Here is a 24,694-nt window from a genome sequence, read left to right on the forward strand (position 1 = left end):
TTATAATATAAATGACATGAACATTTAATTTAGGGTGGATTAAGTGCTTTCTAGCATAATAAATAGCTTTGACAACATACAAATGTACAACTTAAATGTCAGAAAGTACATGTAAAATTAAAAGGCAAACAGCAAACTAGAAAACATCCTTAAGCTGAGGAACTATTACATATTACAAAAATAATGAATGTTTACTGAAGGAAGCATGTGTGCTGATTTAATGTTATTTTTTGAAAATCAGGAAAAAGGCCAATAACAATTTTAGATGACATGATAGTAATGGTAATTAACACAATTACAATTGCACAATCAATGCATTTGATTGGCCATTTACAATTATATAATTTTATTTTTGTTAAACCTGTAATAAAATAATTGCAAAAGACACATGAATATACAGATTTTACATTTTTAGAAAATTAAGACCTTTACTGGTCATTCTGTATCCTTCACATAGGTTGTGAATAGCTTCACTCAAATTACTTAACATTTTTCTATGTAATACACTAACTGGGAATTGAACCCAGAGGTGCTTTACCACTGAGTTACATTCCCCAGCCCTTTTTATTTTTTATTTTGAGAAGGGATTTTGCTCTAAGTTGCTGAGGCTGGTCTTGAACATGCAATCCTCCTGCCTCAGCCCCCTAGGGTTGGTGGGATTTACAGGTGTTCCCCATGCTGGTACAATTTTAAAACAAGAAAATATTTGTAAAAATGTCACTCACCTGACATGGAAAACTAACCACATAGAATAGGTTCAGTAGTATTCTAAACTTAACAAAGAACTGATTTAACTCTGTTCAGGAATTACAAGTAATTGAACATTTTTTCCCCAATGGAAGAATAAATTCAGAACATATCAATTTTTAAAAAATTAATGAGAAATATGAACAGCAATCGAAAAGATATGTAGGTGCATTCAACAAGAATTTTTATTTCATTTATCCACAAAACAATATTACAATACTTTATAAAAATATTAAGTTTTAGGCTACTATTCATTAAAAAAAGTGTTTGTGCTAGAAGGCTGTTTTTGCCAACTCCTTCTTTTTTTTTTTTTTGGTAAGGGTTATATTAAGACATTGAAGATGAAAGCTGTTGGAAAAAAAAATTTCAAATGTACAAAACTGTTTTTCTTGGCAATTTAAAAATACATAACAATTTAAACTGAATACACATTAAGTTAGTGTTTTATCCTTACTATATAATTGTTATCATTAGGAACTATTTCATTTAGTTAAAATCTAATGAATACCATCAACTTCCTGGCTTATTTTTCTGATCAGAATTAGTACATGATTTTTGTTACCCTTTTTAAAATGCTTAGAAAAATTACATCATAGTTCACATAAAGCCCTTTAAAAAACAAGTCACAGGTTGTAGATGTTAATAATGAGGGCACTCTTTGCAGGAATGCCCTCTAGACACAGGAAATAATACTAAATAGGTTATGTAAACAGAAAACACAACCATAATTTTTAGTACCAGAACTATTGCCAACTTGCATGAAATTCATTTGTCACATTTTAAAATGATTTGAATTTGAACATATAAACCATGGCACAGAATTTTAAATTTAATGATTAAATCAGGTTAAGTGATGATAGTTAAAACTGAAAATATGGGAACCTGATACAGTGTTTTAAAGTGTAACTATAGTACAGTATTTTAAAATATAGATACTAGACTTCTACTTATCAGATTCAGTTTTTCCTCTTTAGCCAGTAATGCTGCTATTGAAATTCATTCTTGGGATTTTTTTACAAGTTAAAAAAAAAAAATCAGCTTTATTTTGTATTTTCACTTCTGCACTTTAAATGGGCAAAAACTGTCCCCTTTTAATGATTGTTATTGTGCAGAATACATTTTCCTCCCCAAATCAACTATATTCTAAAAGGAAAAATTGATAATCATTAAGTATAATTAAAAAGTGGAGATTTAAACATGGATTTGAAAACTCTAAAATTGTTCTGCATAAAAACTATGTCACTAGAATTAGTGTGACGCCTTAACTTCACTATTTTGAGGATGTAACTAACACTCAGTGTGTATGTTAAGAAAATTAGTTTTACAGTCATACCTTATAACTCTTGAAGTCTCAGAAACAGCTAAGTGAGGAGCTTTGAGTGCCAGCAAAGCCATTTTGCCACTCCATGACAACAGCATTAAATATCACATTCCACCCCTCTTCCTGTAAAACTTTCACATTTTCTTTTTCTCATATTTCTTTTAAATACATTTTCCTCTCTTAGTCTATATTCAATACAAGCAAAAGTGCGTTCAAGTCCCTGATCTAGTGATATTTTCTATTTGTGGCACCCATCACCATAAGAACATATTAGCAAATCTTACAGTACCAAGTCTATTTTTAAAAATGGACTGCTTAAATTCTGGGTCTCACTTTTCATGCTAAAGATTAAAAGATTTCCCCTTCGATTGGATAATAAAATTTCAATTATATATTGCCTTTGGGGAAAAAAAAAAACAATGTAACTTTACAAAAGATGAGTTTACAGTTACTTTCATTTTCCTAAATGTGAATTATTTCAAAAATGATGTGAGAAATTTCTTTTTCTACTTTCCAGTTCCATGAATCTGAGTATGAACATAGTGCATTAATACTTTCAAATTCCACTGCTGAGGTCTAACATTTAATCAAGTTTTAGGTATTAACCTTTTTGCTTTTGAAAATTATGGCCTATTTCCAAGCAAAAGGAGGCATATGTTAAGACTTATATAGACTGTTTCACATAGGAGAAAAAAAAAAAAAAAAGCCTTTGAGAATAATAAACACAAGAAAGTCTTAAAAACTGGAATGGAATCATTTGGTCCCATGACGTTCCTTAATTTTAGATTTTACCATGGTATAAGATTTTACCTCTCACTTTTTGTCTATAACAATAAATAATTTTCTCTTTTAACAATCTGAGTTTGGCGAAGAAAAGAGTAGCCTTGTTGTGTTTCCTTACCATGCGATTACCCATACTGTTCAGTATATTATCTCTAAATTTTCTTTGGACCCTGAAATAAGTTGGAAAATTCATCATTGGTACTTTAGAGTTTAACACTCAGGGGAAAAAAAAGTGGTTTTGTGCAACCATATCTGGAATTCCAGTTTACCATTAAAACATGCAGAGTGAAGATTTTCTTCTTTTGATTCCTGTACATAAAATGAGGAATTCTACACAAGTCTTTACATTTTGGCAGACTTATGCATATAAAATAGGCTACTAGGATTATAATCCCCAGATTACAATCCAGATTATAAATTTTCTCCTGGCTGGTACTGTGGCTCTGTAGCAGTGAAGTAGTCTTCCAGGAAGGACTGGATATATTCAAATGTTGGTCTTTCATCAGGGTCCTTCTTCCAGCAAAGATTCATCAATTCATGCAGAGATTCTGGACAGCCCTGAGGGCAGGGCATCCTATATCCTCGTTCTACCTGTTCCAGCACTTCACGGTTTACCATACCTAACACACAACATTCAAACGTTAAAGACAAAAAAAAATCCTAAAAAAAAATGATCCTAACCATCACTAGCAAAACAGAACAAATCCCCTAACCACTAGCTGTATATGAAGGTATGTTAAGTTTATTTAGTAAAAGATTCTTTTAATAAAAAATACAATTTAGACATCAGAGTATATCCAGAGAAACTTAGAAAATGCTAATCTATATTTAAACATGTTCAATTTTTAATTCTGCCTAAAATTTTACTTTCAACACTAATTTCTTCAAAAGCCAATCCCATTTGGTTAATGAGAATTCAGGGTACCATTTTGAAGTAAGATAATTTCTGATATTAATGTTTAACAATGCCTAACTTGGGCACACTTGAAGAATGGAGGCCAGATGGTGTCTGAAAGAACTTTCAAATAGGAATTCCAAGAATTTCAGTCCTGGTTTTGCTAAATATACTAACTACATAATTATATTGAGTCACCTCCCTGAAACAGTTTCCCTTATCTCATATATCTGTTTGACTTTCTTCTTGTTATTACACACAGTTCCTTTCTTCTACTCCTTTGTAAACTTCCCTCTTCCACCACTGGCAACTCACCCCGCATTGGCAGAGGCTTGGCTGTCTCACCACGACAACAAACCCATCATTCCTCCTATCTCCTATATCACCCCCCCTTTCCTGCCTATCCACAAGGCAAGCTATTCCTCATATCTTCTGCAATCTTAAACTGACTGTCAGCAATGAGATTTTTCATAGACTATGATTCTCTTAAAACAATGTAATGAGATTAAATTATTATCTCTATTTCCATTTTTAGTTATAATATGAGGAACAAGTGATTCTTTAAAAACCTTTAAAAAAATATTAAAAGAAACTGCATAACTATTACTTTGGGGTCCAACACTTGAAAAGAAGTTTTCTGTGATTTTCATCTAGGTAAGCAGATTTTAATAACTGAAATCCACTATATTTTACCCAACACAGAAATATAAGCAGAAGTTCTTTGGGAGGAGGAGAAAAGGAGCAGGTACTTAACATTCAATGAGTGCTAACTTATAATTGGTGAACTTTCCCCCCACTTCTATGCCTTTTTTAAAATTTTATGCTTAACAGATTGTTAAGATTAATCAATCTAAATAAGCCTGAACCTATACAAAAGTAACCTTCCATTACCAATAATTCTTTTTTTGTCAGGTGCTAAAGAGTAAACCCTGGGCCCTGCTCCTGCTAAGCATGTACTCTTACCATTAAGTTATATCCCCAGCCCTAATTATCAATAAACTCTTTCATTCAAAACTTTACCCTTCAGAATTTTCTGACAATCACAACTAATGAATTATTTTATGACAACAGTTACATAAGTACAATATAGCAGAAATGGCCTCTGGTAGAAATACTATCATCTTCAGGGGCCTGGGATTGTGGCTCAGAGGTAGAGCGCTCACCTAGCATGAATGGGGCACTGGGTTCGATCCTCAGCACCACATAAATATAAAATAAAGACATTGTGTCCACCTATAACTAAAAAATAAATATTAAAAAAAAAGAAATACTATCTTCAGGAAGAGAATTATTTCCTGTAAAGGAATTTCTGAATTTCATAATGAAATACAACTACCTGAACATAGCACAAAGTTCTTTCTCCCCAATATCTCAGTAAAAAAAGGAGATAGGAAGATTCTAAGATTGTTAATACTTAAAAGGAAATATTTAGCACTCTGTCAATAAATTTAAATATTTCATACTTGTTTGCCTTTGCCACGGTTTATTACTATCCTACAACAAGACTAGCAAACAAGCTGTCACTTTACAATGAACAGTCTGCTTTGAGAAGAGCCTGCAGTGGATCGGTCTGTGCTACACATGAATCCTCTTCAAATCATCCAAGACAATGATGCTTATATAGTGTCTTTTGCTTCTTTTTAAAGGCTGGCAGGCTGAGAATTGGGGTGTAGCTCAGTGGTAGAGAAAGTCCTCAGCATGCACAAGACCCTAGGCTGATCCGAAGCACCATCAAAAAAAAAAAAAAAAAAAAAAAAAAAAACAATCTACAAATTGTATTTGGATTTTTGTCTGAACATTTAATTTAACCAGGATATCCCAACCATATTAATTTTTTATTATGTATCTTGTAGCTATGTAGTCAGCTGCAAACTCATTTTGGATTTTTATTCTTCCCTGTTGACCCTTTTCTCATCATGAATGCCCCTTTCTATCTCTACTAATATTTCTTGCCTTAAAGTCTACTGCTACACAGTCTTTCTTTTGCTTAGCATTTATTTGCACAGTGTATCTTTTTCTGTCCTTTAAAATCCAGTCTTATCTGTCATTTAATTAAAATGTTTAGTGTACTTACAAGTTATGTAATTATGGACATAGGTAGTTTTAATTTTACCATTCTGTTATTTATTTACTTTTTTTCCCATCTATTTTTTCCTCTCTGGCTTTATATTTTGAGCAAGCAAACAGTTTTCATATTTCCTTTTTACCCTCCTCTTCTAGCTTTTGTTTGGAGCTAGGAATTGAACCCAAGGCCTGGTGCATGCTAAATAGTACTCTATTACACCCTAGTCCTTGTCCTAGCTTTTTCCTTTACCTTTTCTTATTATATTAGTGGTCACTGTCAAGATAACATTTCTTTGGTTTATTATTCTTCATTCTAAATAAATACTCTGATGCTTTCCAAACAATGAAAGAAACTTCGAGTCACCTGTTATTCCTTTACCTCTGCCCCGCCCCCTGTCCTCTGTGTGGTCATAGAATGTATTTTTTCATGCATTATAAAATCAGAAAGATACTTTTATTGTTGGTGTTTTAGATCAGCAGTTTTCAAGTACTTTGAAGCCATCATTTCATTCTTTCCTAGTGTCCATATCCTGACAGAGTTAGCTACTATGTAGATAATATACCACACATCCACACATCTCTATGACTGTTTGGCTTTGATTTTAAAATTTGATCATGATATAATTATTTGAAGTTCACTGAGTTTATTTTAATTTATCCTGCTTAAGAATGACTAAGTTTATTAAATTTGTGGGTTGTGTCACCCCCCTGCACTATCAGATTTATAAAGTTTTTGGCTATTATTTTTTCAAAAATTGTTCTTCCACTTTTTCTCTCATCTCCTTCTGGGACTCCAATTACATATAAATTAGACCTGAAATTTCACTATGCCCCACTTTATTTCATTCACTTTGTTCTATTTTTTCCAAGCAGTTTATCTATGCATTACTTTGGATATTTTATATTAATGTACCTTCAAATCTACTAATCTTGTCTTCTATGTCCATCTAATGTGTTTTTAATTTCATAGAAACAGTACTGAAATTTCCATTTGAATCTATATGAATTCCAAATGAAACTACTTAACATGCTGTATTTTTTCCTCCAACCATATTGCATGTAGAGAAAGCAGAGCTAGATTTGATCTAGTGTTATGATTTTACCAACAATACTGAGAAAAGGCAAAGGACAAAAAATTGTAAATGTAAGGCAGAGATTATAATGCTTGACCATGAAATTTAATGGGGTATAAGGGATAGCTACCGGTGGTAGACTCAATGGATTGAATATCTTGGTAATATGAAGAAATTTCTATGGTTGAGGTAGAGACAGCTGGCAAGATGTAAGTTGACAGTAGACATATTAAACTGCAATTGAGAGGTGAGCAGTTACTGGGTATGTTAAACCTTTAAGGTATGAATAGTGAGAAGATTACAGAGGAGGAGGAGGAGGAGGAGGAGGAGACAAGCTGCAAGAGACTAGGGTAACTGACATATGTATTAAAATGGCCATGAATTAAAGTATGAATGGAGTTTTAATAGAAAGAGTGATGGGGAGTCAGTATTAAGTGAGGAGAACTTGAATGGTATCAGCAAATAATAGCAAAACGGGAAAAGTGGGAGATAAAATTTGATGGCATTAGCTCTAAAGTTGAAGATATTAGAAAGGAAGGATATATACGTAAAACCCATAGGAGTAGCATAGCTATTTTTCCTGAAGATTGGATTTTATATACTTTCACTCTCAACTATTAGAATATTTCAGTAGAAAAGTTTAAGAGGCAACAGAATAAACAAATATTCAATTGTCACTGAATTTCAAATAAGCTAAAATTTCCTCTTACCCCAAAAGCTTATTTTTAAGAGACAGCCATTTTAATTTTTTCTCCTTTAGTAATGACAGATACATTTATTGTCAAAAAAGTCTATTGAAGAAAATAGGGCAAATATATACAAAAATACATCAATCACACTAATAGAAAAGAACAATTACCTGGGATACAGCAGGATATTTGTGATATGCTTCTGATCTGAGATAATGGTATGGATAAAAGGCACTTGTGGAAAACATTCTAAGGAGAAAGCTAAGATGGACCTCAGGCACACCTCCCCTGCCCTATCTCAGGATTGTGACTCTTATGGTTGCTGTCCATCCAATGCCAAAATAAACAGATGGGGACTTGGAAAAGGAGAAATAAAGATCCTCCCTTTATGTTTCAGCTCCTAACATACTCCTATTAAAGTTGTGATGGGCTGGGTGTGGTGGTGCATGCCTATAATCCAAGAGGCTTGGGAGGCTGAGGCACTAAGCAACTTAGCAAGATCCTATCTCAAAAAATAAAAAGGGCTGGGGATGTGGTTCAGTGGTTAAGCACTTCCAGGTTCAATCTCGAGTTTAAAAAAAAGTCACTGATGGGATAACCAAGAGCAAATGAGATGCAAACTTACCTGGATATGGCACTCTCCCCTTTGTTACCAATTCTGTCTGTAGAATTCCAAATGACCACACGTCAGACTTTATTGTAAATCGACCATACAGTGCAGCTTCAGGAGCCGTCCATTTGATTGGAAATTTTGCACCTAAAAACATATTGGCAATCTTGTTTAACTGTTTATTAAAAGTCTATCTTTGTGTCTTTGTGGGCTGGGGATACAGCTCAGTTAGCAGAGTGCTTGCCTTGCATGCACAAAGCCATGAGTTCAATCCCTAGCACAAAAACAAACAAACAAACAAATAAATAATTTTTAAAAAATCTACTTTTGTAACTATAGTAAAAGCAGTGCTAATCCTTTGTCAATATCCTTACTATATACATCATCAGTGTCAAATTCTAACAATAGAAGAGACATGAGGAAAACTCTTTAATTTTTGAAATTTATATTAAAATGAATCACATTTCTTCCTTATAGTACTGATTAAAAAAAGGAAGTTGGTGGAAGGAACAGAACATCATTCAAGAAAATACAGGTAGAGGCTCTAGTAAGTAAAAAATATGGATTATAAAATCTGTAACTTTTAAGTTCAGTCTGGCACCCAGCAGTTCTTCTAATTATGTGCTGATAAAGGAATATTTTATTAGATTCTAATGGCTACTGATTTTCAACCATAGTTTCTTTTCAATTTTATAATATATTTCTGGAAAATTTTATTGTGCCATCACTTTTAAAAGCTCACATTAATTGACTCCAATATTTAGTGCATACTTTTATGCACAGGCATTATACTAATCATTATGGGTACATAAAAACATGAATTTATACACTTATAATGTTAAGTTTATGGGTATGTTGAAGTTACTTATACATGTATGCAGAGCAGTATAAAATAAGTTCTTTAGATTGTTTGGCAAACAGAAGATCAGTTTTCACTAGTACAATCACAAAGGTCTTATTAAAAGATGCTATTGGGGGTCCTGTACAGTACAAGATGTTTAGAGGCCTGGCCTCTACTCACTAGATGCCAACAGCAGCCTCCACATTGTAATAGCCAAAAATGTCTACAGACATTGTTGGATGTCTCTTGGGGCTGGAGAGTGACTGTCCCTTGATTGAGAACCTCTAAGCTAAGGTAAGAGTTCCAAAATTCATGAAGTTTGTTAAAGAAAAGAAAGAAATTTAAAAAAAAATTATTTGTTGATATGCTAAAAATAAATGTAAAGAAGCTATTATTAATTATACTTGAAATGCAAAGAACACCTAGCCAAATCCTTGTAGGAAATAACTATCAAAAAATCACAGTAGTATTCCTTATATATAATTTTATGAATAAAATCAATGTTTTTGTGACTCTTCTGAGAGAATCTATAATTATTCTTACTCTATAAAACTGCATATTGAAAAGAGTTTTAAGTGAGAAAAAAAACAAAGGACAATAGATTACAAGCATTTAAATAAAAGTACTCTTACCTTGTCTTGCCGTGTATTCATTGTCTTCAATTAATCTTGCTAAACCAAAATCTGCTATTTTGCACACAAGATTTTCTCCTACAAGAATATTAGCAGCTCGAAGATCTCGGTGAATATAGTTCATTCTTTCAATATATGCCATACCATCAGCAATCTTGGAAAGGAAAAAACAGATACATACAAAACATGATGCAGAAGGAACCAGGGAGAAGATAATTTTGGTTAATGTTTAATAAATCACTGGAAAAATCATATATCTCAAAAGGAGATGATAGTAACAGGCATATTACTTAGGAGCTAGTAGGTAAAATAGAAAACACTATAATAAAAAAGCAGGCTAAATCCAGCTTTTAAAAATTGGACACATCCCCAGCACAACCACCAAACAACCCACCAAAAATCTAACACCTTTTTTGAGGGCACCACTCAGTGTATCCAGTAACCATTAGCAGCTCAATGTCCTAATGTCTTTCTGTGTCAGTGGTTGGGAGACAAGATAAGTCACAGGGTTATTTAGAACTTCTGGATAAAAGTCTATCAAAGTTCACATCAGGCACAGCCTAAGATGTCCTGTAAGCACAGGTGGAAAACAGTAAACTTGAGCTTGCAGCCTAACGGTGCCCTGCAATCTGTTTTTATATTGCCCGAGAACTAAAAATGGTTTTTCTATTTTTAAAGAGTTGTAAGGAGGAGGAGGATGGGGTCTGACAGAGATTGTATATGGCTCCTAAAACCTAAAACATGTACCTGACTTTAAAAAAAAAAAGGTTCAGATACCCTAACACAGAGTATCTAGAAGTTTTGACCTCATGGCCTGGCATATGCCAGTGTTATATGTGTAGTTCCTCTGTATAAAGTTCCTCTAAACTACCAGATTCTGTGGCCATGTGGAAGCTCACTGAGAAGTAAAAGCTGCATTACCAGTTATGTCAACTGAGTTCAATAAAAGGCCCTTCGAACACCTATAACATATCTGAATAGAAACATTACACTTTAAAACAAAAAATTCAGAAGAGTTAAAAAAGATTTTTTTTTTTTTGGTACCAGGGACTGAATCCAGGAGTGCATATTAACCATTGAGCTACAATCCCTAGACGCTTTTATTTTGAGACTGGGTTTCCCTAAGCTTTTGAGGTTGGCTTTAAACTTGTGATCTTCCTGCCTCGGCCTCCTGATACAATGGGATTATAGTGTGTACTACTCTGTCTAGCCTAAAGAGACTCATTCTTTTTTTTTTTTTAATATATATTTTTTTGGTAAGGAGCATGATATTTAGATGTTTTTTACTTTTTTTTTTTTTAAGTTGTAGATGGACACAGTACCTTTATTTATTTATTTATTTTTATGTGGTGCTGAGGATTGAACCCAGGGCCTTGCAAGTGCTAGGCGAGCGCTCTACCACTGAGCCATAACCCCAGCTCAAAAGACTCATTCTTAACAGCATATTGCCATTTTAATTCTTGTTTAGGACCATAGTAAATAAAAAGTTCGGCATACACTTTAGATTTCTAATATATTCTTTGGAAGAGCACTCATCCATTTTAATTTTCTTGCTTTTTTTTTTTTTTTTTTTGTACTGGAGATTTAACCCAGGGCAATTTATCACTGAGCTACATATTCCCTGAATCCTTTTAATTTTTTCATTTCGAGACAGGGTCTCACTAAGTTGCTGAGAGGTTCACTAAATTGCTAAGGCTGGCCTGGATCTTGTAATCTTCCTGCCTCAGCCTTGGGAGTTACTGGGATTACAGACATGAGCTACCATACCCAGCCATTTTAATTTTCTCAGATTTATCTGTTGAAATATATATAGATTTTGTATCTGTGAAAACACTTTCTAAAAGGTCATAATATATGGGATAGCACTGAACTGGGAGTTCCATAGCTAGTTTTAATATGTTCTGCTATGAACAAGTTTTGTAAATTTTAAATCCCTCTGGTCTTTAGATACTATATTATTTGTAATACTAGGAGCTCACGCTGGATTATCTCCAACGTTCCTTTCTGTTCTAAAATTCCTTTACTTTTCTACATAAACCGTATTACTTAGGTAAGATTATTCTACATTTTAAAGGTTAACTTTCAATTCAAGTTGATATATCTATATGCAAATACCTGAGCAGCCATATCGACCAGCTGTGGAAGCTTCAAATATTTTCCATCTCCTTCCTTAAGGAAATCTAATAAACTTCCTGTAAGAGACAGTGAAATATCCATGGAAAATAAGTAGATTTTACATTAAGATTGACATAAATATTCCTCTACCCCCAAATAACCAAACTCTAACAAAATTTCTCAACTTTTTATTTTAAAAAAAGTTTCTTTTGTAGTTTTGACATTTCTGAATAATTACTTCAAAGATTCTAGAAAAGACCCCTAAACTGAAATTTATTATCTCTTTATAACACATGAAAAAAAGGAAAAATGTACCATTTTCCCTTTCCCTACAGAAAATGTCATCAAATTGGTGTCATTCTTTCCTGCTTTGATCAAGATTCTAAGTTTTATACCCCAAAATATATTTTTTAAAAAATATTTTTTTCAGTTGTTGATGGACTTTATTTTATTTATTTTTATGTGGTTCTGAGGATCGAACCCAAAGCCTCACATGTACCAGGCAAACACTCTATCACTGAGCCACAGCCACAGCCCTCAAAAATATAACATTTTAAGTCAATATGATTCAAGAATTCAGATATGGTTATAACTAAATAAAGGCAGCTAAATGAGCTGCTGTGGAAGTGCTGGCTTGACCAATGTCTCTTAATTTTAGCAGAAATTATAATGGAACAGCAAAATACTATGAATACAGCAAAGTGAAAAGCCAGGAAGAAATGTCTATTTGTTGCCTCTCTCTATCACTAGTTAAAAACATACACATGCTTCAATTAGTAAAGAGAAACCATCAGACAAATCCAAACTAAGATTTATTTTTTAAAACATAAAATTAGATTGTTTTCTTAAATAACAATGCTGTGAAACAGAAAGTCAGAGGAATGGCTCCAAGCTCAAGGAGACAAAGAGAAATTACAACTGAATGTAACAAATGGCCATGGATTGGCTACCTATTGGTAAGTGCAGTTAGTGAAATGGTCAGGAGATAGGAAAAAGAAATTCCAAGTAAATTAGGCTGGGGGTGTAGCACAGTGGTAAAGCATATGCTAGAATGTGTGAGGTGCTTGGTGGGATTTACAGCACGAAATAAAAAATGGAAACAAGGAATGAAAAAAATCTATCTGTCCAAAACAGTGGGTTTACGCTGGAGCACATAAGGCAATGAGTCTGGATGTATTATAGGGGCCAACTGTTAAGCTAAAAAACAAAATGGGGAATTTCTGAGTTTTAAAACTAGAAAGGACTTTTGTTCTCTTGTATTCTTAACTTCCTACCTAGAAATAATCCTAAACTAGTGATCTGACAACACAGAATTCTACCATGTTCTCAAAATTAAATAATTTGTAAAGTAATACAGAGATAAATGAACCATTAGCTTTACTTCCATTATATTTCTTTTGTTAGCAATGTCTTGATTTAAATTTCCTCCTTGTCCCTTTCTCCTTTGTCTTCTAGTTCAACCAGAGTACTCTTTGAAAAGGTATACTTGGAAGCTGTTTGCAGTAGAAACTCTTCCCAAAGAGAGCCATGAATTATTGGGTTTAGGTATGTTTTGGCTATCAATTAACAGGCTATGTCAGTTTGTTTCAGTCCCTTTTGAGAAAAAAAAAAAAAAATTTCCTGTAGCAAATATGTATCTTGTTGTTACCCTTGTTACCACTAGAGGGAACTTTATCATTGGTCAAGGTAGACTATGGAAAGGGTAACATAACCGGTGCAGTTATTTAGTTTGATTTAAGAGAGTAAAAAAATAAAATAACTTAAAAAATACATCAAGGGCTGGGGTTATGGCTTAGTGGTAGAGTGCTTGCTAGCACGTGTGAGGTACTGGGTTCGATCCTCAGCACCACATGAAAATACATAAATAAAATAAAAATATTGTGTCCATCTACAACTTAAAAGAAAAAAAAAAAGATCAAATTCAAAATGGGTAAAAATTGAGCCAGTAAGCATACTTGCAGATTTACTGGTCCTTCTTCTAAAGCATCAGTAGCCTAGGGATGAAGAGGAAAGAACATCAACTTTCTTTTCTCTTTTTCTTGGCCATAACTAGCTCTGTTACAGAAGATCTCACCTTGTGGTCTGTGTTTGAAAGATGGAGAAACTGCAGTTGACAGTAGTGGAGAAAAGAAGTTTCTAGGAGTCCTGAGTATACAGACTGTGTTTACATTAAAACAAATTTCCTTTAATTTAACCTTTTTTCTTTGCTCCAGTACTACCTGAATATCATTCTGATTCTATCATTTTAACTCAGTTTGTATATTTTGTTTTTTCCTTTAGTCAAATCTACTTTCATTTATTTTTATGTGGTGCTGAGTGTCCACCTACAACTAAAAAACATATTAAAAAAAAAAACCTACTTTCAAAATAAATTCAAACTGCCTAATCATCCTTTAAAACTTTGTAAATCCTCCGGAATAACTGGAACTAACCACTATTTCATTAACAAAGTGTCACATTTTTTTGGGCATGGTGGCACATGCCTGTAATCCTAGCAACTTGGGAGGCTGAGACAGGAGGATGGCAAGTTCAAGGCCAGCCTGGACAACTTAGTGAAACCCTGTCTCAATTTAAAAAAAAAAAAAAGAGAGAGAGACAGAGAAAGAAAGAAAATAAAAGGAAAAAAAGGGGGGGGGNAAAAAAAAAAAAAAAAAAAAAAAAACCCACATATAAGAAGTGAAACATTTTGTTAAATATATTTTTATGTTATTGTTTACTGAATACTTAGGCTCTAGCTATTGTGTTAATTTGGCTCTTTATAAATCGCTCATAAAAATGAGGCTTGGGAAATTTAGGAAACTTTCTCAAGGTCCCACAGTTAGTAAGTGATGGGATTCAAAGCCAGGTCTGTTTACCTCCAAATTTCTGATTTAATAAATGGATTTATTTGATCCCTAAGAGAATGCTTTTATTAATTGTTATTTCTTTTTGTTTTGTTTTTTCCTGGAGATTGAACCCAGCACTTTACCACTGAGTCACATCCCTAGCCCTTTTATATTCTGAAACAAGATCTTGCTAAATTGCTTAAGGCCATAATAAATTGCTGAGGGTGGCTTTAAACCGGCAATCCTCCTGCCTCAGCCTCCCATGCCATGGGGATTACAGCTATGCACACCACTGTTCCCAGCAGGAAAAAATTCACTTAGTGAACTGAATTTTGAATAAGAGAGCCACAAATGTAAGGAACTCCAGATTTATAATGGCTTGATCTGTGCATCTTTCTCATACAGTCTTTCTTATTGTAAATGAGACATGTTTCCTCCCATTCTCATCAAGAATGGTTACCAACCACACAAATTTTCTATTCTAGCAAGGGCAATTATGTGTTGGCACTGCTTGGTAACATATCTGATTGCTGTCAAGACTGCTGATTGACTTGGTAGACTCAGTTTATAGCTACCTGTCATTGAAGAAGATATTACCATGGAAACTTTCCCTCCTCCAGTACTAATCATTTAAAGACTTAGATGCATTTACATAATGAATTGATAATGAAAAATTCTGAGACATAAGACTCCACAATTGAATATTTCCAAAATCTTTGAAAGACAAGAATGTCTATAATTGCCACAGGTTAATCTTCTAAGAAAAATATACCTTCAGACCATATTTTATTGGGTTTATATTCTAGGAAATCTTAGGAGATCAGCCACTGAAGGGGAAGGTAATCCAAGAGGATATGTGATACAGCTTTTTGTGTCAAGTGTTTAGCTTTAGCTACTTACCTGTGTTTATAAATAAAATATTTGCTTTTATGTTTTTCATTTATTTTCATAATATATTCTGGGGGAGGGGGTACTGGGCATTGAACTCAGGGACACTCAACCACTGAGACACACCCTATTTTGTATTTTATTTAGAGATAGGGTCTCACTGAGTTGTTTAATGCCTCGCTGTTGGCTGAGGCTGGCTTTGAACCCACTATCCTCCTGGTCTCAGTCTCTGGAGCTGCTGGGATTTAAGGCATGTGCCACTGCACCCAGCCTCAAAATGTATTTGTATATTATGAAATGGAACTCCACTGTAAAAACTATGCTTGTAAGATATAAAAATTTCAACGACAGTCTGATTTTAGCACACTATCCAATAACCCAATTCAGATACTAAGAATTACCTGTTCTCATTTTAAATCTAGAATACTAACATACACTGGGCACATACTGTGTATAAAGTAGTAGTATGCTAACCCTTAAGGGAGATGAGGACATGAATTTCGTTCTCATACAATAGAGCATGAGGAAATAATTTTTACCTGTGTAGTGTTTCACCAATTTCTGCAAAGTGTCAAATTGTGCTCTGGTTGTTATATAGTAGCCACCATTGTCAAGTTTCCTAATTTTGTAGTGTTTCACATTGTCACCCCTTACTTCATCCCAATCACGAATAGAGAGGGAATAAGCACCTGGGAGGAAGAAAATAAATGCTTATTATATCTTCTTAAAATACTGGACAAAAAAATTTTATATTAATATAATAGTAATCATACCTTTAGTGGTTTCACTTTCTCTTACTAAGAATATACCTCGTTGATTGCCAGGATTCAAAAGTAATCTTTCAGCATCTTTTCTCCCCATTTTGCCAAAATACCATCTAGAAAAAAATTAATGATGTTTTGAGTTGGGAAGGTTTGAAGGTCAGAAAAATTATATTCACAAATAAATAAGAGTGAAATGGGATAGGAGAGATGACAAAGAATAGATACAGAACATGCTTAGGATATACTAAAACATAAATTTTTATTTATTAAAGAAGAATTTACATATATCACTATTAAAATATCTGATAGTATTTCCATGTACTGACTACTCAACATGTCACTGGAACTCTACCTGGCAGTCATGGAAACAGCAAATGGAGAAAGACAGCAAATAACAGATCTTTTCTGTCAGTGACACATACAGGTAGGAAGAACAGAAGTTGTTCTCTGATAACATGTGATCACCTGTATTGATAAGATCTAAGTATATAATACTCAAATTATGAGGAACTCTAATTTCATGAGTTTGATTTAATAAAGTTTAATGAATAAAAATGACAATCTTTGCTATGAAAAGACTCACAGAACAGTGAAGAAGGCAAAAGAACAAAAGTAACAAATGTTATAGTAAAAACAGTTATTGAGGCAAATGTTAAAAAAACAAACAAGTATTGATAACCCCTAGCTATATGCAAGACACTGTGTTAACTGTTGTAATATGAAAAAGAGGTTATTATTTATGGATCCCAGAAAAACTAGTTGGACCAAAAAAGTAATATGTCATTGAAACTGACTTCTAACATTTTAGAAGTTGTAAGAATAGTACACAGAACTCCCAAGTTCCCCAGCTGTTAATATTTTACTTTGTTATATTCTTTATTTCCCACCTTCCTTTATATGTTGGGTGCATGTGTTTACATCTTTTTTCCCCTTTGAATTGACTGAATGTTGCCAAAATGCTGAATCATTACCCTAATACTTCAGTGTATGCTTTGTAGAAGACAAGGATACTGTCCTACATAACCACAATGCAAATACCTAAATCAAGAAGTTAAACACTGAAATAATCTCCTCTCTGAGGTAAATTTTGAAGAAAGTCTGCAGAATATGAAAAGGGCTAGATAATTTTAAAAACTAAGTGGAAAACTAAAGGAAAAAGACAAGGCATAAAAGTATGATTAATTAAGATTTACTCAGGATACCAATCTAAGCAGATACTACAGCATTAATTATGAATTCTCAAGTAACATCTATTAATGATACATTAGCTGTATTACGACTGGTATGTAATTGCGTGTGTGTAAAATTGTGGCTAAGTAGAATGTGCATTAAAACATTTTAAAAATCAAAATAATTAATAAAATATGAAGTACTGCCATACTCCTCTGCCTGAATGGAATCTGCAGGCGCTACATAATTGCTAGGGATGTAACCATTCTTTCCTGTAGCAATTGATCTTGCTTCCCACCAGTCTCCTTCCCTGAAACACATAAAACAACAATTACCACAACGTATAATATATTGCACTTTCTTATTTCAAGTAAATGAGAGATATAACTTCCATTTTTCTACTTATGCATTCATTGATCAAGAATTAAACTCAACATTGTAAAACAACAACATTTTAAAAATAAGTTAAATGAATTAAGGAAATTAAGACTAAGCAAAAGTATAATTACATACTTCTACAATAAATCAACAACAAAAGCCCCAAACACCATACACTAAAAATTCAATTATCGTATCTTTTTTTCCTCTTCATAATTCTTTCAACCTAAGACAATAAACTATACTGAACTAAGTAGTTTTGAATAAACTTTCAAATTATTCATCTTTGGCTGAATTTCTTAAGAGCTTGAGATAATTTGCTTATTACCATAATACTCCCCAATTTAAGGTACAAACTTAGCGGTTTTTAATATATTCATAGAGCTGTATAGCCATTACATAATAAATTTTAGAATATTTTTTACCACCACAAAAAGAACCCCAATACTCATGAGTAATCACCTCCAACCCCTCCCACTATTGGCAACCACTTAACTGCTGTCCATCTCTATGGATATGAATATTCTGGGCATTTCATATAAATGGAATGATTTATGTGGTCTTTTATGACTGGCTTTTTTCACTCAGCATATATTTTTTTCAAGGTTAATCTATGTTTTAGCACATATCAATAGTTCTTTTTTGTTGCTGAATGCTTTTCTTTTTAACAGTACATAAAATTGTAATGTTCTTGTTTTAGTCATTTTAGAAAAAAAATTATGAGGCATGAGCACTCCTTGTAGAAAAGCAATTAATAATAAACAGTAATAAAAAGCTCAATTTCTAGAAAAATGTTATCTAAAAATAATTCAATATACTCAAATTAAGTCAAAATTCAGAATATGAGAACTATATGGTTTGTGGTATATAAACCTTGACTGTTACAAAAGTAATATGAAAAGAACAAATATCAGTCTCTAATAAGGATGATGTACATGGCATTCACTACTTAAAATTAAATGTAGGGATAGGGTTGTGGCTCAGTGGCAGAGCGCTTGCCTAGCATGTGTCAGGCACCATTGACCCCCCCAAAAAAAATTTTTTTTAAAAAGATTAAATGTATTTTTTAGATCAAAATTTTAAAAATATTCATTGATTTTGCTCTCAAAAACTGAAATGGAAAGCCCTTTGGTAATTCAAACATTTACAAACTCGTACATTTGGTTTTTGGTTTTCTAGTACGTTAATTATTTTGAAACATACAAACAGAATTGTATTTGATCCTGATAAGCAATCACGATTCATATGAACTGAATACCTACTGAGTGATAGATGTCACTCAGGATGTGTGGAAAAAAGGTAAAAAGACAGTCCTTAAATTTAAATAACTCAGTCTAGAGTGGGGTTTTGCAGCCTCAATAATACTGACATTTTGGATTTGATAAATCTTTGCTGCATACATAGTAGGATGTTTACCAATATCACTGGCCTCTACTTTGTAGATGACAGTAGCAACACCCTGATGACAACCAAAAATATTTCCAGCCATTGACAAATATCTCCCAGGTAATTTTGCCCCAGGTTGAGAACTACTGACCAAAAAGAATGACAAGCTAAGTGACAAATTAAAAGTTCCCTGGGAGCTGGGACTGAAGTCTGCATAGGGTGCTATGTGAATACCTAACAGAAACAATATAGCAGGGCATGGGTTGTAGAGCATAAATGTTAGAACACTTGCCTAATATACACGAGGCCCTGGGTTCAATCTCCAGCACAAAGGAGGGGACAGAAGAAGGGAGAGAAGGAGGAGAATGGAGAAACAGTCACTCCAGAAAAAAGTAGTATGTGTGAAGGCATGGAAAGGGCAAAAAACTCTAGTGTACTTAGAAAACTCCACCTACTACAGTATGGCTGATTGGTAGAGTTAAAAAGGATTTGAAGAAACACATAATAAAACCTCAGGGAACGATGGCTACTTTTTTTTTTTTTTTGATGACTACAGGTAGCTACTTAAGGATTTTAAAGCAAGACAGTCATGATCATATTTTACATTCTGGAACAATAACTGGTAACAGATGGAAACAAGGATAGAGGAAACATGACTGGAAGCAAAGGGACCATAAGTATATATTTCAAGAAGTTATAAGTGATTGTTACGCTTGCTAATGAAATTATGGGATTGGTTTTCCAAAACAAGTATCAAATTTTCTATGTGGATCACTAAATGACAGAAAGACTTGAGTGTTACATAAGGAAAAAGCAACTTAATTTGGTCCATTTGGGAGTACAAAAGTTCCTTATTCAACTTTTTGACTTTGTTTTTTAGAAAAAAGAAAAGATCTTAAATCATCTGGATACTTAAATAGGAACAAAGAATTTTCTTTATAAAAGATTTTTTTAAAGTAATATACTTGCATATGCCCCCTCAGTAACTCTTCATTCTTTTTTTTAAATTTTTTTTAAAATTTTTTTTTATTAGCTACAACTCTTCATTCTTAAATCTCTACTCTTTATGGCTGAACCACAGCAGCACAATTTGTAGAAGTAGTAACTTCTATAGGCAGTATTATGTCATGTGTCTCAAGGAACTAAATCTATCCAGCACAGAGGTCAGAGACCCATACCCTGTCATGATTATCTCCAGATCATAAACTAGCTTATAAGTTTCAATGTAAAGAACAAGTGTCTGTATTTCTCCCTCTCAGAATACTCACAACACTTACGTATTGTTAATTATTTGAAATCTTTCACCCTTCTTAAATGAAAGATCTTCTGTAGTTCTAGCTTCGTAATCATATAAGGCCACAAATATAGTAACACCACCTAGCAAAGGAAAAAAAGACCAAGGTAAATTATATAGATAAACTGAAAAAAAAAAAAAAAAAGAGAGAAATAAAAAACTATTGCCAGCAAAAATCTTATATATAATTTTCTCTCTAGTTTTAGAATCTATTTTTAGACAATTGGGGCTTCTAAAAGTTGGGGCTCTGAGCAGCTGGAGTTTAAATAATGAGATGTTCTCTTAAGACCTTCCACAAAATCACTGCAGTTTACATATTCTAAAATTCTATAGACTCAGAAACAAAACTTTGAACCAATGCCTCTGGCTTGAAAAGACAGTCAAATTTCGAACCAATTCTTTGGAAGGAAGAACACTACTGGAGCACTATAGACTACTGACATTAATCTTCTCAACTTCTTATAAACAACAGGTGAACATTTTCTTCTATAATCATTAATACTAAACATTAGGGTTTTAGTAAGATTAACTTACTATATACTTACCTTAAAAATAAAACTGTTGGGTTTGTCGTGGAAATTTAATGGCATGGCCGATATGAATTATAAAGTATAAATTCCAAAAATAACTCATATTTAGCAACATGTGCAGATGCTTAAGAGAGGAGCGCACTGAACAGCCAAACTATTATATGTAAGCAAAACAAATAACAATAGAACAAATGTATACAATACGCATGACTTGTCAGTGCTTAAAATTATTTCAGACAGGTATTCTGGCTAAACTTCCCATAATATATAATTCGTTTTATTGTATATATTTATCACATATGACACAATGTTTTGAAACATATATACATTGTGAAATGGTTAAATCAAGTTAATTCACATATGCATTGCTTCACATATTTCTTCTTCTTATTTTTTTTTGTGGTGAGAAAACTTAAAATTTCTCAGCAAATTTGAAGACTACAATACACTGTTATTAGCTATGGTCACTAGGTTGTACTATAGACTTGAACTTATTCTTTTTTAATTTTTTTTTTTTTTCAGTGCTAGAGATCAAACCCAGGGCATCGCACAAGCAAAGCAAGTGCTCTATCACTGAGCTCTGTTCCAACATATTCTTAATTTCAATATGTATATATTTTACTCAATGTAATTCCGCTGACTTGGCAAATATCAATGGTTAGTTTACATCCATCCATCAATAGATTTTTTTTTTTTTAATGGTAGGAAGAAAGGCAGTTAGTAAAATTACAGACTAAGCAAAAATATGAAATGTAGAAAGCAGTATAAAACCTACTGTCTCTAAATACAAAATGTAGAAAGCAGTATAAAATCTACTGTCTCTAAATACAAAATAATAGCAAACCAAAGTTCATTCATCTGGCTTCTATCCCAAGTTTTAGTCATGTATCAACTGCTTTTTGACATCACTACTGAATTTGTAATAACCAATTAAAACATGTACAAAATGAAGCTCTTGATTTTTCTTCTCTAACCTGTATTTACCCAAATCCTCTCTATCTAAGCAAATAGCACTAGAATCAAGTCAGGTAATAACTTGAGCCAATTCTACTACTAAGACTACCAGTTCTACATCTACAATATTTTATTTATCTATTTTCCATTTCCACTGCTGCCCGCTAAATCCCAATCCATGTCATTCCTTACTGGGACTTCTGGGGCTATGAGTCCTGGCTACTTAATCTACTTCTCCACAGAGCAGCAAGAATGAGTTTTTAAAAAGGGAATTCGATCATGCAAAATCCTTTACATACAATCTCTCGAGGAGCTTCTTCCCAGCTTCAGAAAAAATCCAAACTCCTTACTAAAGTCTATGTAGTACTAAGTAATAGTGGTATCCTAACACCAATATCACATCACACAACTCTCCTCTCTGCCTACATTGTTATTCCCACCAGTTCTTAAAAACTTTCCAGTCCATTTGTTTCTCTTGAACTTTGTGTTTGTTATTCCCTCTTCCTAGAAATTCTGCTCTTTCCTCAGGTCTGCAGATAGTTCATTCTCATCAATCAAATATCAGTTAAAATGATTTCTTCTCAAGGAGGCTTTCCCTGATCAACTACAGGATCTTTACCAATTATTCTTGCTAGTTCCTTCACAGAAGTAAGAAATACTGATCTCAACTTGTTTAGCTGTTTGTTCACTAATTATTGTTCAATCAACATTATTAGGTAAACTCTACCAGAAGAGAAGCCTTGTTTGTCTTGCCCATCTCTCTATACCTATATGCAAAGACACTCTGTTTTTTACAGAGTTAATAAGTGAACATCTTTGAATGGGGTATTTCACATGAATAAATACTTTTTCTTTTTCTCCAGTACTGGCGATTGCACCCAGATTGTAGTTCTACCAATAAGCTACATCCCCAGCCATAGACCTTTTTATTTTGGAAAAAGGTCTCTGTAAATTGCCATAGTTGGCCTCAAACTTGTGATCTTCCTGCCTCAGCCTACACAGTTGTTTGGATTACAGGTGTGCACCACCATGCCCACTATGCACATCAATAAAAATTTAAAGTAACTAAAGTATGTCTTTTAAGTATCAAAATTTATTTTAATCATTTTGAATTAGTAACTTTCAAAAACATATAATCCTGAAAATAATTTAAACTTTTTACTAATGACAGAGAAATATCATCATGGCCATAGATTATTGAAATATTTGCAGTCAGAAGGCTGGAATTATTCTCCAAATGTTGTCTAACAGAATCAGTGTATGGCAGTCCTCACTATTATTGGTTCAGAGGTGAACAAACTGAGGAGACAAATTTATAATCCATGCTTGTGACAGAGATTTCTCCTTTGCCCCCACAGGCTGTTAATAAGGACATTAAAATAAGGACTGGAAATTTAAGTATATACTGAATTTAAGTTAGGGCTAGGGTTGTGGCTCAGTGGCAGAGTGCTCACCTAGCATGCATAAGGCACAGGTTTGATCCTCAGCACCACATAAAAACAAAATAATGTGTCCACCTAAAACTAAAAGATACATAAATAAATAAATATTTTTTAAAAATAAGGACATATGTTACTCCATTTGATGCTGGCAGCTGTTTATGCCTAAGGATAAACAGGAGACAGATGAAATAAACCCAAATCCTGTTGATATCATGGAACTGCCACACAAATGAATCTTGAAGCTCATCTTCTTTGCTTTAGCTACCTGTGCTTTGTCATTTCAAGGGAAAAGCATCCTGATGCGGGAGCCCTCATGAACTTAAGAGCTCATTTTCTCTTTTTCAAGTTTTTAAAATCTACTTTTTTAGGGCATTCTGTATCCATGGAAGATTGTCAACTATCTCTTCTTGCTGTTCTCTGAAATGATAATGTAAAAATGGGAGTCCTGCAGTATGACACTGAATCCAAGCTCTTATGCTTATAATCTCTGGGGGAAAAAAATTTTCTGAGCCTCAGGATTTTTCTTTTATAAATCATAGTATCTGATAGAAATACTGCATTATCGTGACTGTAATGCCAAATAATTAACACTTATTAAGTAACTACTGGATTACTTTAATACTAGTTAGCACTTTCTAATCCTGAGAAGTTATAAGATTCTTGGAAGAGGAATGTATGTTTTTAATCTTCATTTTCCCAGTGCCTGCCACATATTAATTGCTTAATAATTACTGGTAAGTTAGTGAAATAATTAAAAGTGTAACCCAAATACATATAAACACTAGCAAACTGTCACCAAATTTCCCAGAACCATATCTATATCTATATATATATATATATATATATATATATATATATATATATATATACACTTTAATTTTTATGTTAGATATTGAATTTTCACATACAATTTTTTAAAGTCCTCCAGTAAGATATTTTTCTTAGCAAATAGACCATAAATATGTACTGCCCAAGGTTATGTTCTCAAACAGGCAACATAATTATCCATTTAAATCTCACCTGTTAAACCAGTAGGATATGAACTTGGCACCACTGAGAATGAGGAAGATGCTCCTCCAAAAGGAGTCACCCCTGAGGATCCTCCAAATGGTGTTATGGAAAGATTGCTAAAATTAACCGAAGTTCCTTTTGCTGAAGATGATGGTGCCACTGCAGTGTGCTCTGCTCCATAATGGCTGACACTTGTACTGACAGGCTCTGGAGTGTTTTCAGTTCTATATTTAATAGCTGGACTTTTGTTTTCTTTACTTTTAATGCAGCCCATTATCAAAT

At 33.3% G+C, this 24,694-nt stretch overlaps 1 protein-coding gene across 1 annotated transcript; it reads right to left on the reverse strand.

Moving 5' to 3' along the window:
- Yes1 (YES proto-oncogene 1, Src family tyrosine kinase) lies at positions 1–24,694 on the reverse strand. The gene is made up of 9 exons (XM_048806594.1): positions 24,422–24,694; positions 20,459–20,558; positions 17,629–17,727; positions 16,257–16,360; positions 15,911–16,172; positions 11,771–11,885; positions 9,656–9,809; positions 8,198–8,329; positions 1–3,471 (listed from the first exon to the last, which is right to left on the reverse strand). The coding sequence occupies exons 1-9, from the start codon at positions 24,684–24,686 to the stop codon at positions 3,263–3,265; spliced, it is 1,440 nt and encodes a 479-aa protein (XP_048662551.1). The 5' UTR covers positions 24,687–24,694; the 3' UTR covers positions 1–3,262.

The sequence above is a fragment of the Marmota marmota genome, unplaced genomic scaffold (assembly GCF_001458135.2).
Source record: "Marmota marmota marmota unplaced genomic scaffold, marMar, whole genome shotgun sequence".
NCBI lineage: Eukaryota > Metazoa > Chordata > Mammalia > Rodentia > Sciuridae > Marmota > Marmota marmota.

Excerpts from the sequence above, each read along its gene's own strand:
- Yes1 (XM_048806594.1), bottom strand. The coding sequence starts at position 24,686 with ATGGGCTGCATTAAAAGTAAAGAAAACAAAAGTCCAGCTATTAAATAT. Across the intron at positions 17,728-20,458 it reads TTTCAAATAATTAACAATAC|GGAAGGAGACTGGTGGGAAG; the intron begins GTAAGTGTTGTG and ends TATGTGTTTCAG. Across the intron at positions 11,886-15,910 it reads TATGTGCCCAGTGTATGTTA|CTACTTATTTTCCATGGATA; the intron begins GTATTCTAGATT and ends TTAATGTAAAAT.